Source organism: Rhineura floridana, chromosome 9, assembly GCF_030035675.1.
Source record: "Rhineura floridana isolate rRhiFlo1 chromosome 9, rRhiFlo1.hap2, whole genome shotgun sequence".
In the NCBI taxonomy this organism is placed as follows: Eukaryota; Metazoa; Chordata; class Lepidosauria; order Squamata; family Rhineuridae; genus Rhineura; species Rhineura floridana.
In genome coordinates, this window is record NC_084488.1 from 124,409,085 (window position 1) to 124,423,239 (window position 14,155).

The following is a 14,155-nucleotide window of genomic DNA, read 5'->3' on the forward strand; positions in this document are numbered from 1 at the left end:
AGAGACCCACTCCAAGCTGACCAGCAATGTCACCAACAGCCCTGTAGCCAGCCTTCCTTGCAGCCAGCCATTTTTGTAAGGTGGGGCATCTGGGGGGGAAGGCGCATAGCACCAGCCAATCCCCCCCTCCACTTCACTGGTGGAGAGGACATGAGGGCCAGGCCAGAGGAAAGGCAAGGCAGTGATCTTCTCCTTCATGCCTCCTGCATCTGGAGAGTGTGGTAACTTACATGAATAAAGTTTAATCTGTTGAATTGTCTCATCCTTTTTTTGAGAGATCCCCAGGCATATCAGACTTCGCCTATAGCTACACTCCCTTTTCACCTGTGGTCTGTCCTTGTGTTCTGATTCTTCATGAACTGAGCTACTTTGGTAATGACAGTGAGCTTGGCTTTGATGCTGCATTAGGTATCTCAGTTTTAGATTCCATCCGAAAAACAAACTTGTCCATACTATACATTTAGGGAAGGACAGAGAGAAAATAAACACTTTAGGGTGTGTTTGTTAATTCCTCCTCAAGAGTCCCTCCTTCTAGTCTTGTTCCTGATCTTTAGATTTTCCTCCCTGCTGGTCAATCAAGGGAAAACATTTCAGCTGGTTGCTATATAAAGGACTAACTAAGCAACTGGAAATTAATTGTGGAAAGCAATTGGGATCTTTTTTACTGGTTGCTGTCCAGAAACCCTGAAAAGGTCTCGTGCTGAGCAGCATATACTGGGAAAATCAGTAATCAGGCCTGAATTACAGCCTAGGTGGCCAGCCAGCCAGCTAACTATAGTGTACACAGTAATGGTTTTACTTCTCTAGGACTGTTTTCATCCTTTGCCATCAAATAAGAAAAAGAAGAAGAAAATAGGCATTATGATTGTGACTATAGTGAGTGCTTTAATAGAGTGGCCATTTTTCAGATCACTTTTAAGTTATTTCAGTATTTCATCCTCCAGCAATAAGCACCCAATCCTGCTCTACTCATTATAAATAAACAAATTTATTTTTTACTGAGGCAGATAAACACGATTCTTTATTGCTGGCTGGGTAGAGAACATATAGAGAAACTATAAATATTTATCCACAGTGAAAAATGCACAATAAAAACAGCACCATTACTGCAATGCACCAATTACTTCAAAAGACAGGAAATCCACATCAAACAGTCAAGGGAATGCCCGTGCAAAACAGGTGACCCTTCAAAAGCCAAAGGGATGCCAATAGAGATGGGGCCTTGTACATTTCGACAGGGAGGGCATTCCACCACAGTACTTGTGAGGATAAAAGTGGGAGAGGGGAAGAACCAGGTACCCACCTTGAGCTCATTACAAGAAAGGTGGGAATTCAATCAGGCAGGAAGGGGGGACGATTTAGAGGCTCAGATGTTGCATGGAAGGAATCCCCTTTTGGTCTAGCCACGTGAGCATAGGTTGTGTGTTGACCTTTATCATGCATGTTCCTGTACTAGGGCTGTTCACCTGTTTCCAGGTCAATGTTTAACTATTTACTGAGCACCTGAGATGCTTGCTTGGGAGGGCTGTGGGGGGGGGCAGGGAAATCGACCCACTAATATTTGAGGATGGGTTGTAGCTCAGTGGTAGAACATCTGCTTTGCATGCGGAACATCCCCGGATCAATCCCCAACAACATCTCCAGGTAGAGGTGGGAAAGAAAGACCCCTGCTTGAAAAGCTGCTGCCTGTCAGTGCAGACAAGACTGAGCTAGATGGAACACTGGTCTGACTCTGCAGAAGGCCACTTCGTAGGTTCTTACGATCTGCACCCGAGTTGGGGGACCCTGGAAGTTTGGACAGGAGCGGGTCAATGGGCCCAGGAGTGTTGCTGGAGGCTGCCTGCCTTAGTAGTCCTGGCAAAACTGAATCGCCAAACCACACATAGATTTCTCCCCGATTCTTCAATATTTGAGGAGGAGGATAGGGGGCCAAAGCAGGGATGGTCCTTCCATTAATGCAAGTCAACGGCCTCGGGGCGGCAGATGCTAGAGGGCAGCAGTGGTAGCCCCCTGGCTGTTCCACGGCCTGTCCTGGCTCCCATAAACTAGCCTCCCATCTCAGGCACAGCACAGGATGCCATGCTGTCACTGTGGTCAAAGTATGATTCATCGCTAGACCAGTCATCTTAGAATAATAGAATAGTTGAGTTGGAAGGGCCTATAAGGCCATCAAGTCCACCCCCTGCTCAATGCAGGAATCCAAATATAGATATATGTAACTTCTCCTTCACCTCAGGCTGCAAAATGTCTTGAACCGACCCTAGGCCAAACTATGGATCACACAGAGTTACCTTTAATTTTTGCTTGAAAAATCAGTTAAATCCCCCCCCCCTACTTGGAGTTCCCTCATTGGCTCCTACCTGTCTGCATTTCAGACCAAAGCTCTCCCACCCCAGACTCCACCAGGAAAGTTCTACTGTGTCTGGAACGGCGAAGCTGTTCTCGGGCTGCAGGAAAACACATCGGAAAGCAAGAGAGCAAGGTGAAAAAAAAAACTCCACAGGAATTAACATGATACTTTCGTTTGGACTACTTGTAGCTTAAAATGCAAGACACAAGCTTTCAGATTACACTGAACTCTTCTGGGGGGAGGGGGAGGAATCATAGAATCCTAGAATAGTAGAGTTGGAAGGGGCCTCTAAGGCCATCCAGTCCAACCCCCTGCTCAATGCAGGAATCCAAATCAAAGCATCCCCGACAGGTGGCTGTCTAGCTGCCTCTTGAATGCAAAATGCAATTGTACTGCCTTCAAGTCGATTCCGACTTATGGCGACCCTATGAATAGGGTTTTCATGAGGCTGAGAGGCAGTGACTGGCCCAAGGTCACCCAGTGAGCTTCATGGCTATGTGGGGATTCGAACCCTGGTCTCCCAGATCGTAATCCAACACCTTATATGTTCAAGATTTTTAAAAAAATCTGAAAGAAAAACCAGTGTTTCCAGCTTAACCGCCCAACTGGGATCTGATTTCATGCCATCCATTGTGGTTCTTCTGGCCCCAGTACTCCTAGGAGGAACAGAACTCAGACTCTGCTGTGGAATGTGCCAGAAGCGAGCATTATTTCCCTAGCAAGTACACAGAATGGAGGACTTAGCCAAAATAAAGTCCAGCAGCAGGCGAGAGGAAGCCATGGGGTGTTGCTGCCAGAAACCTGTCAGGCTTGTGTTCTGCTGAAGTCCAGGAATAGAGGAAAGCTGTCTAGATTGGCTCTGGAGTTCCCACAAGGAGGATTCAGGTGATCTGTGTACAAGCAATGTTGCAATACAGGGCTGAGGGGCTGAGGAGAGTTTGTCCTTTTCCTCTAAGGCTGGAAAGGATGCAGTGAACACCCTGACCTGGCTAAGATTCCATCCTGCTTTGGAAACCGACGGTTTCCTCCATAATATCCCTCCAGGCTTCCCTCAGCTGGCTTTAAGAGCGAAGCCTTTGTCTGGAATTACAGGCTGTTGCATCCTGCGTAAACATGCACAGATTTAATAACGCCAGCAGAGTGTCTTACGATGAGCACCTTGGAGCCACTTTCTGAGAAGGCAGCGCTCAAGACCCAACACTTCCCTGAATGTGAAGGCCCCACTTGAATCACAAAGAAAAACTTTGCATCAGTTCACACCTGGGGTGACCAGCTTCAGTTTTCAGCTGTTCTGGCGCTTTGGGCCATGTGTCTCTGAGCATACATAAAGTGTGGCGTAGTGGTTAGAGTATCAGATGAGGACCTGGGAGACCAGGGTTTAAGTCCTCCACCCCCACCACAGACAATTCAAGAAAGGTCCCCCCTGCTCTTCTCCTTTCTACTGGCAGAGGTGCAACAGCCTCCACAAAGCTGTTTGCAATGAGCAGGACTTTTTATTAGCTATGGTTTGTTCTGCTAATAAAATCAAAGGGAAGACAGATGTGTGGAAATCTTAATTTAAACCATTGCTTTCTGCTGCCTTTTTTCCCCCTTCAGAGAATAGGTAACCCAAGACGGGTAGAAGGACTTTGTCCCACAAGAGGCATTATCGACCTGTGGAACCCATTGCCACAGCATGCAGCGATGGCAACTGACCAAATGGGCCCAGCACATCTCAGCCAAATACCTAATGAACATAGGAAACTGCTGCCTTGTCCTGAGTCAGGTGACTGCAACTGACAGCAAGCAGGGAGAGGCATTTTCCAGTCTTCCTGGGGCAATCTGAGACTTTTAACTGGAAAGGTTGCTGGGGAAGGACCCTCTGCCTGGGACCCTCTGCATAGAATGCATGCGCGCTGCTATGCGCTGCAAGGCTGTGGCCAGCTAAAAGCCTCTGGAAAACTCATAAGAAGGGCATGATGTAGATCAGGGGATGGGCCACATTTCCTCTGCGGAAAGAGGCCAGGAGTCATAGCATGATAGAATTGTAGAGTTGGAAGTTGCCTATAAGGCTATCAAGGCCAACCCCCTGCTCAATGCAGAAATCCAACTTAAAGCATCCCCGATAGGTGGCTGTCCAGCTGCCTCTTGGATGCCTCCAGCATTGGAGAGTCAAAAAAGCCCAAGTTGCTGGGGCCAAAGCGCACAGACAAGTTGTTAACACACATGCACATGGTTCCTCCAGACCACCTGTTTCTTGAGCATTCATCCTGATTTGCTTGCACAGAATTTATGTGGAGGTTAAACGATGGTCGGTCTTTATTGAGCGTTCATCCTGATTTGTTTATGGAGTATTTATACGTCTTCTCATTAATCATTTGTTCATCCCACATTTTTCAGTCCATTTTCCTATCTGCAAAAAGTCTTCTTTTTTAAAGTGGGTTTGTGACATTAGGGCGAGAGAGAACTTTAATCCGCTTTAATTGCACAAACCTAAATTTCTGGTATGTGTTTGAACCCCTACTACAAAATAGTGACAGTCTAGACACATCCACAATTAAGATACAGACACACCCTTAACACACTGCCCCCTCCTCCCATCTGTTGTGCCCCCCTCCTCTGTTGATCTGTGCAGATCAGCTGAGGAATCATAGAATCACAGAACAGTAGAGTTGGAAGGGGCCTATAAGGCCATCAAGTCCACCCCCCTGCTCAATGCAGGAATCCAAATCAAAGCATTCCTGACAGGTGGCTGTCCAGCTGCCTCTTGAAGGCCTCCAGTGTTGGAGAGCCCACTACCTCTCTAGGAATGTGTGTGTGTGGTATTTTCATCACAATGTGCTGGGTGGGGTGGTATATCCCTCCATCCACTTCTCCCTCCTTGCTCCTAGCTGATCTACATTGTGGGTAGCTGCCCCTTTCCCCCAGTAGAAGGGGTACTATCTAGCTTTCATGGCTCATAAGCTGGGCAGCTGTACCAGCTTGGACATTTTGCAATTCTGCTCGCTCAAGAAGACCACAGAATGCAGAATCCTCCACTCACCCTGCCTGAAGCTGGAGTCAATTGGCAGGTCCGAGGTGAGGCCGTTGGCCTGGGGTTTATAGCTTAGGTCTATCAGCTGGTTGAGGCGAAGCTTCCGGCAGTAGATGGAGGCCGCTTCTGGCTCCAGGGCAATCAACAGTTGCTCGGGGTTCTCCGGAGGAACTAGCCCAGCCTGAAGAAAGGAAACAAAAGAAGATCACTGGGTGGGAGGAATATGCTTCTGAAGACCACTTGCTGGAAACCACAGGAGGGGAGAGGGCTCTTGCACTCAGGTCCTGCTTGTGGGCTTCTTTCCATTGGGGCATCTGGTTGGCCACTGTGAGAAGAGGATGTCGGAACAGATGGGCCACTGGCCTGATCCAGCAGGCTCTTATTCCAAACCTTCCTCAGCTCCTGTCGGGTTTCCCCCCTCAGTCAGTTTAAAAGCTGCTCTGCCACCTTTTTAATTTTAAGTGCCAGCAGTCTGGTTCCATTCTGGTTCAAGTGGAGCCCGTCCCTTTTGTACAGGTCCGGCTTGTCCCAAAATGTTCCCCAGTGCCTAACAAATCCACGAAGGAGACGGACCCTTTGGACACTGAATTGTGTGAGATGAGCTTTCTGTAGAAGATCTGCCAATTTTGCCACGATTACAGGCTGTGATTACAGATAATGTAAAAGGATGCTCAACATGGACACTTTGGTATGTTTTTAAGGGAAGATGTTCATCTAAATGGCTTGAGGCAAGCCCAGTCTGCTTGTGTGGATTTGTTCATGACAGGGGCTCCATATGTGGTCTACCCTCATGGCACAGACCCCTCAGGATTATTTGGTAGTAGGGATGGTCGAGAAATTCAGTTCAGTTCATTTTTCAAGCCAAATCAATCAAATCCACATTTTCTGAAACATGAGAACCGAAACACAGCCAGCCTTCGAAATTCATACATTCGAATTTTGCAATGCAGTTCACCAACCAATGCTTACAAAAATGCATATGTTAGGGGAAAGTGTGCATAACAAAATTAATATATGCATGAAAATATATAAAAATGCACTATATGTCAAGAAATTGCTTGCAAAACTGTGTACATTAATCAAGACTGCCTACAAAAATGTGTTTATTAGAAGAAATCTGCACTACAATGCAGAAGAATTTTCATGAGGATTTTCTTTTTAAAAAATGCAAATTGCTGCACAGACGTGGAGAACTGAAATTAAGACTGGAAAGAACAGAAATGGGCAGATCTTTCCATCCTTCCTTAGTAGGGCTGTTTATGGCACAAAATGGGTGATATTTAGCACCAACATATTTGCATGCTGGAACCTGTCAACTGACAATATTTTTCTGACGCTGATTTTGCAAAGGTTAAAAAGTTGTGATCAAGGCCTTGTCTGGCAACTAAGGATGTCTGAGAGGTGTGGTGGTTGAAAACAATATTCAGTGTTACTTGAAAGCTCAAAGCACTTTCTCATGAATTTTCTTGGCAAGTGTCCCTGTGAAGTAGGTTAGCATTATTACCCCCATTCTGCAGATGGGAGGGCTGAGGCTAAGAGACAGGTGCTTGCCTTAGGGATGCAGGGGGGGGGATCTGATTCAGTTTGGCATTTCAAGCCAAATCTATCAAATTTGCACTTTCTGAAACAGTATGGGAACCAAAACAAAGCCATATTTCAAAGTTTACCCCTCCATTGCTCACTAAGTCCACTGACAGAGTTCAAGGCTTGAACCAGAATTATAGCTTACACTTTGGGATCATTTTCACTGGAGAGGCTTAAATCAGCCTTATTTTTAATTGGATGATATGAATTGAAGTCCATATTTTATTGACATCTCTTCCACATTAACAGTACACACACACACACGCACGCACGCACACACACACACACACACACACACACACACACACACACACACACTAACAAAAGCGGATCAAATGATTTTCTTAGGGTTCTCTAGGAAAGCCAGGTTTGAGCTGGAACAATTCGCCTATTTTTGTGTTTCTTTCTGCCAAATCATAGACCGATTTTTATATTTTTTTCCTGCACGTCCTATAAAATTTACCCGTGTTAGTTTGAAATTGGCACAAGTGACTCCGCAGCAGGGATGGAAAGATCTGTCTGTTCTGATTCTCTCCGTTTCTCATTTTTCCAATGTTAAATTCAGTTCTCTACATTTCTACAGAGATCTGCGGATTTTTTAATCATGAAAACTCTCCACCATTTTAGTGCAAATTTCTCCAAATAAACACATTTCCGTAGGCAGTTTTGACAAAGGTACACATTTTTGCAAGCCATTTCTCACAATTTCATGCCTTTGTGTGTGTTATTTTCACTCACGTATTCGCTTTTATGCACACTTTCCCCTAATATATGCACTTTTATCAATGTTGTTTAGTTGATGAATTGCACCACAAAATTCTAATAAATGCAAATTTCAAAGGATGGCTGTGTTTTGGTTCTCATATTATTTCGGAAATTGTGAATTTGATAAATTCTGCTTGAAATGCGAACTGAATCGAAATTCTCACCCATCCCTACTCTGCAGTGAAATCATGTGACATCAGATCATAGTTGTGTGATCACATGATGGTGACTCCATGGTGCCCGATCCCCTGTTTTGATCCATGTGACTTTTGTTCAATGAAAGCTCAGTGGCAGAGCATCTGCCTTCCATGTAGAAGATCCCTAGTTCAATCCCCAGCAGCATCCCCAGGTACTGCTGGAAATGCCCTCTGCCTGAAACCCTGAAAAGCAGCTGCCAGTCAGTGTAGACAATACTGAGCTAGATGCGCCAATGGTCTGAATATGGCGGTTTCCTATGTTCTTAAGTGCTTCTGTGCAGTACACTATGACACTTCCAGAGCAGAATCTCAATTGACATTATTTCTGGACATCGTTGCTAGCTATGGAGATTTACTTCCACAAAGGCACTTTAAAAGGTTGATTCAGAAAATCCCTTTCTGTGCCCTTTGCCAAGTAGAAAGGTGGCATAGTTCACGTTCAAGGTTCTAGTTTTGGTGTACAAAGCCCTATACAGTTTGGGACCAGGATACCTGAAAGACCGTCTTACTCCTTATATACCCAGCCAATCACTGCGCTGTGCAGGTGAGGGCCTCCTGCAGATACCATCTTATCAGGAGGTCCATTCTGCACAACATAGGAAGCAGACCTTTAGTGTTGTGGCACCTACCCTGTGGAACTCCCTCCCATCAAATATTAGACAGATGCCATCTCTGTTGTCTTTTTGGCACCCACTGAAGACCTTCCTCTTCCAACAAGCCTTTTAAGTAGAGACCTTATCCCAGTCTGCTTCTGTGTTGGAATTGCTTTTTAATATGTTTTTAAACCGTTTTTTTTAAACTGTTTTTTAACCCTTTTTAAAAAAGATGTCCTCAAAGCTTTTTAAAAAAATGTTTTTCAAATTGTTTAAGAACCACAGAATCATAGAATAGCAGAGTTGGAAGGGGCCTATAAGGCCATCGAGTCCAACCCGCTGCTCAATGTAGGAATCCAAATCACAGCATTCCTGACAGATGGCTGTCCAGCTGCCTCTTGAATGCCTTTTGTTTTAATGTATCTTCAAGTCTGCTTTTATGGTGTTTTAAATTGTTTTTAGTGCTTTTGTTTGCCACTCTGGGCTCCTGCTGGGAGGAAGGGCAGGATATAAATCAAATAATAAATAAATCAAATAAATAATGGGTCATGCTTCTTTTTTAAAAAAGGATTCCCTCCAGTTAAGTATGGAAAAATGGAAATGGCCTGCCTTCAAGTCGATCCCGACTTATGGTGACCCTACGAATAGGGTTTTCATGGTAAGTGGCATTCAGAGGGGGTTTCCCATTGCCTCCCTCTGAGGCTAGTCCTCCCCAGATGGTGAGGGCCTGCTCAGCTTGCCACAGCTGCACAAGCCAGCCCCTTCCTTGTCTGCAACTGCCAGCCGGGGGGCAACTGAGCTCCCTGGGACTCTGCAGCTTGCCCAGGGCTGCACAGGTGGCAGGGCACATAACCCCTGAGCCACTCCCTGTGGGGGTGATCTTTAGCTGGCTCTTGATGCCCAGGAGACACGAGTGGGGATTTGAACTCACAGACTCTGGACTCCTAGCCAGGCTCTCCTTCCCTTAGTTTCCACAAAATTATATCAGGGAGGCAGGGGATAGAATATCTTCTTAAAGTAATAGGTCCAAGTTCTAACAATAAATTCAAATTTATTTATTTAAGAACATAAGAACATAAGAAGAGCCTGCTGGATCAGGCCAGTGGCCCATCTAGTCCAGCATCCTGTTCTCACAGTGGCCAACCAGGTGCCTGGGGGAAGCCCGCAAGCAAGACCCGAGTGCAAGAACACTCTCCCCTCCTGAGGCTTCCGGCAACTGGTTTTCAGAAGCATGCTGCCTCTGACTAGGGTGGCAGAGCACAGCCATCATGGCTAGTAGCCATTGATAGCCCTGTCCTCCATGAATTTGTCTAATCTTCTTTTAAAGCCGTCCAAGCTGGTGGCCATTACTGCATCTTGTGGGAGCAAATTCCATAGTTTAACTATGCGCTGAGTAAAGAAGTACTTCCTTTTGTCTGTCCTGAATCTTCCAACATTCAGCTTCTTTGAATGTCCACGAGTTCTAGTATTATGAGAGAGGGAGAAGAACTTTTCTCTATCCACTTTCTCAATGCCATGCATAATTTTATACACTTCTATCATGTCTCCTCTGACCCGCCTTTTCTCTAAACTAAAAAGCCCCAAATGCTGCAACCTTTCCTCGTAAGGGAGTCGCTCCATCCCCTTGATCATTCTGGTTGCCCTCTTCTGAACCTTTTCCAACTCTATAATATCCTTTCTGAGATGAGGCGACCAGAACTGTACACAGTATTCCAAATGCGGCCGCACCATAGATTTATACAACGGCATTATGATATCGGCTGTTTTATTTTCAATACCTTTCCTAATTATCGCTAGCATGGAATTTGCCTTTTTCACAGCTGCCGCACACTGGGTCGACATTTTCATCGTGCTGTCCACTACAACCCCGAGGTCTCTCTCCTGGTCGGTCACCCCCAGTTCAGACCCCATGAGCGTATATGTGAAATTAAGATTTTTTGCTCCAATATGCATAATTTTACACTTGTTTATATTGAATTGCATTTGCCATTTTTCTGCCCATTCACTCAGTTTGGAGAGGTCTTTTTGGAGCTCTTCGCAATCCCTTTTTGTTTTAACAACCCTGAACAATTTAGTGTCATCAGCAAACTTGGCCACTTCACTGCTCACTCCTAATTCTAGGTCATTAATGAACAAGTTGAAAAGTACAGGTCCCAATACCGATCCTTGAGGGACTCCACTTTCTACAGCCCTCCATTGGGAGAACTGTCCGTTGATTCCTACTCTCTGCTTTCTGCTTCTTAACCAATTCCTTATCCACAAGAGGACCTCTCCTCTTATTCCATGACTGCTAAGCTTCCTCAGAAGTCTTTGGTGAGGTATCTTGTCAAATGCTTTTTGAAAGTCTAAGTACACTATGTCCACTGGATCACCTCTATCTATATGCTTGTTGACACTCTCAAAGAATTCTAATAGGTTACTGAGACAGGACTTTCCCTTGCAGAAGCCATGCTGGCTCTGCTTCAGCAAGGCTTGTTCTTCTATGTGCTTAGTTAATCTAGCTTTAATAATACTTTCTACCAGTTTTCCAGGGACAGAAGTTAAGCTAACTGGCCTGTAATTTCCGGGATCCCCTCTGGATCCCTTTTTGAAGATTGGCGTTACATTTGCCACTTTCCAGTCCTCAGGCACGGAGGAGGACCCAAGGGACAAGTTACATATTTTAGTTAGCAGATCAGCAATTTCACCTTTGAGTTCTTTGAGAACTCTCGGGTGGATGCCATCCGGGCCCAGTGATTTGTCAGTTTTTATATTGTCCATTAAGCCTAGAACTTCCTCTCTTATTACCACTATTTGTCTCAGTTCCTCAGAATCCCTTCCTGCAAATGTTAGTTCAGGTTCAGGGATCTGCCCTATATCTTCCACTGTGAAGACAGATGCAAAGAATTCATTTAGCTTCTCTGCAATCTCCTTTGACTACACCTTTGACTCCCTTATCATCCAAGGGTCCAATTGTCTCCCTAGATCTGTTTCTTTCAGCAAAATCTGGAGGACCACAGAGTTCATGCCTGACATTCAACAGGTCTGAAATTCAGGGTGCTTCCAGACAGGGGTTTGTTTTCAAATGGTTCCTTGAGATATCACAAATGAGTGGCCTAGGGCACTGTTCTTCAACCTTGGGTCCCCAGATGTTGCTGGACTGCAAACCCCATCATCCTTGGCCATTGACTGAACTGGTTGGGGTTGATGGGAATTGCGGTCTGACAACATCTGGGGACCCACGGTTGAAGAACAGTGCTCTAGATGGATACCTGTGGTCTTCGCCAATGAGCAATAGTGTAAAGCAGCCTTTGCCAACCTAGTGCCCTCTAGATGTTTTGGACTACAACTCCTATCGGTTCCAGCCAGCACAGCCATGCTTCTGCCAATCCCAGCATCATACTGGCTGGCTGGTGCTGATGGGAGTTGTAGTCCAAAATGTCTGGAGGGCATCAGGTTGGCGAAGACTGGCATAAAAGGATGGGGAAAGGGATACCAGCCATTTAAAACAAGCAAAATCTCCTTCAACATGAAAACAGATTTTTCGGAAGGGCACACTGGATATCCGCAGAAAAAGCCATCCCCTTCGAAAGAGGGTTTCGATTTCCTGAAGCAAACGGCACATAAACTCAGCCCAGCTGGGCTCAGCCGCTACACGACACCCGCTTTTGGTTAAGCTGCAAAAATCAAGGCTCCTCAGCTCTGGAGGCCAACAGGGCCTCAGTCATGTTTGATGTCAACAGCTCTAGTCTGGGTCAGTCTGCGCCTGACTCCCTGCTGAAGCCCAATGGGAGGAAGCCAGAAGCCAGCCAGAAACTGCAGCTCGAGAGCAGCCAAAACCACAGAGCGGAGGCCGCGCCTTGCAGGCGTCTGGCATCCTGGATTTATAGTGTGAAAGCCAGCCTCCTGGCTGGGAAGACTCTGGGCTTCGTCGCTGTAAATTACAGGGCACCACAAACAGCTAATAACCCAGAGGGAAGCATGCCGCTGGGCATGTACGTGGTTGGTGTCAGCCTAGCATGTTTGTGTGGGGAATGGCTTCGGCTTCCTTGCTCTGCTGCCTTCCCTGCCTCCGTCCCACCAGACAGTTGCAGGAAGGCATTCGAAGGAAAGGAGAAAGCTGCTTACTCTGCCTTAGCTGCCCTCTGTGCTCTCAGCTGTTTTCAAGTAACCCCAAATGCAGGCAGCTTACCAAATCCATTCCAGCCAAAGAGGTGCTGGGGCTCAGGGTAATTTGGGAGCCGCCACTCCTGACCTGGGAGCTTATCTCTCTCATGCTGGGCACATGAAGGGGAGGCTGCAGTGACTCACTGATGGGGAAAAGTGCATTGATGGCGCTTTGCACATGGTCAGAAGCAAGTGGGACCAGCCCAACTACATATGCACAAGCGCAACCCGTGCAAAGAAGAAAATTCCTTGTCCTCCTTCCCCAAAACGTATCAGTTACAGGCCCTGAATCTTGGGCAGTGGACCTTCTCTGCAGATCATATGATCACATGAGCCAGTCAGCTGACCTTCTTTAGGTGTGACTGAGAGTGGGAGCAGAGTGGGCTGCAGGAGGGATGGAAGAAGGAACGAAGTTAATTCTCCCATAAACAACTTGCCACATCTACTGGAGCTGAAGCCCCATAACATTCGGGGGGGAACTTTGAAACTGAGGGTGGAGCCTAGCAGCTTATGACAGTGGGTGTCTCCTAATACAGCCTTCCCCAACCTGGTGCCCTGCCGCTGTTTTGAACGACAACTCCCATCAGCTCGAGCCAGCATTGCAAAATTCAGGGCAGCGTGCATTTTGGAAGAGTGCTGCGTTTCAGTTTGCATATTGATCCAGGAATTGCACATTTGGTAGGTCCGCATTAAAAATGCAAACCAAATGAAATTCTACCTCATCCCTAGCCCAGGGATAGATTCCAGGTTGCACTGCGGTCTGTGCTCATTCCTCATAACTTTTGCAGGTTGCTCAGATCTCCCTGCCGGTGTGATGCACCCCACACTCTCGGAACTACTCAGTTTATTCACTCCCGGACACTCACCAAGTAGGCAGCCTCTCTCATGAACTGCTTGGCGGGCTGTTTCCAGATGGCCGGCACGGTGATCACCCACCGGATGGCATCTTTATCTGGCAACGCTGGGCACTGGTCCTTGAGTTCCTAGAAGAAACATGGAGAAAAGGTGTGGCTGTCGCTCAACCACTTCCATCCTCCCAACTGTATCAAGGCAGTTATATATGACCCTGCTTTCAATACAATTTGCACCTGCAAAGGTTTTGGGGTGGACATACTGCTCTGTTTCCGCTCAGTGCATGTCCTGTAACTTCCTCCTGAAATCCTATACCGTCTTATACTACAAATGTTCTGGGTTGTTGGATTCTTTAGCCCACGTCTGTTGTGCTATAGTACATGAGTGCCCCTCCAGACAGCAATAATGCAGTAACACTGGGGGAAGCAACTAATAAAGTGGACGGTCCAGTGTAAATCCACCACTAATGCATTACTCACACCACTGACATGTTGTAGAATACACCTGCAAAGAATCACTGGTCTGAAAGGGTCCCCAGTCTGAGAAGAAATGTTAGGAATGGGAGGGAGGGGTTTTGAGAGGGGAAAAAACTGTGGGAGGGGCTAGAAAGAAGATTTAGCAAATGATTAGGGTGGAGTAGAAGCACCAGCTGGTA

At 46.4% G+C, this 14,155-nt stretch overlaps 1 protein-coding gene across 3 annotated transcripts in view; it reads right to left on the bottom strand.

Moving 5' to 3' along the window:
- Positions 1 to 14,155, bottom strand: part of HSPA12B (heat shock protein family A (Hsp70) member 12B) — a 56,835-nt gene that overhangs the window by 15,188 nt on the left and 27,492 nt on the right. For all 3 annotated transcript variants that reach the window (XM_061583635.1, XM_061583633.1, XM_061583634.1), the window contains 3 exons: positions 13,515 to 13,631; positions 5,373 to 5,544; positions 2,361 to 2,447 (listed from right to left, as the gene is read on the bottom strand). In XM_061583635.1, coding sequence (XP_061439619.1) covers positions 2,361 to 2,447; positions 5,373 to 5,544; positions 13,515 to 13,631 — 376 coding nt within the window. The remainder of the gene's footprint in view (positions 1 to 2,360; positions 2,448 to 5,372; positions 5,545 to 13,514; positions 13,632 to 14,155) is intronic.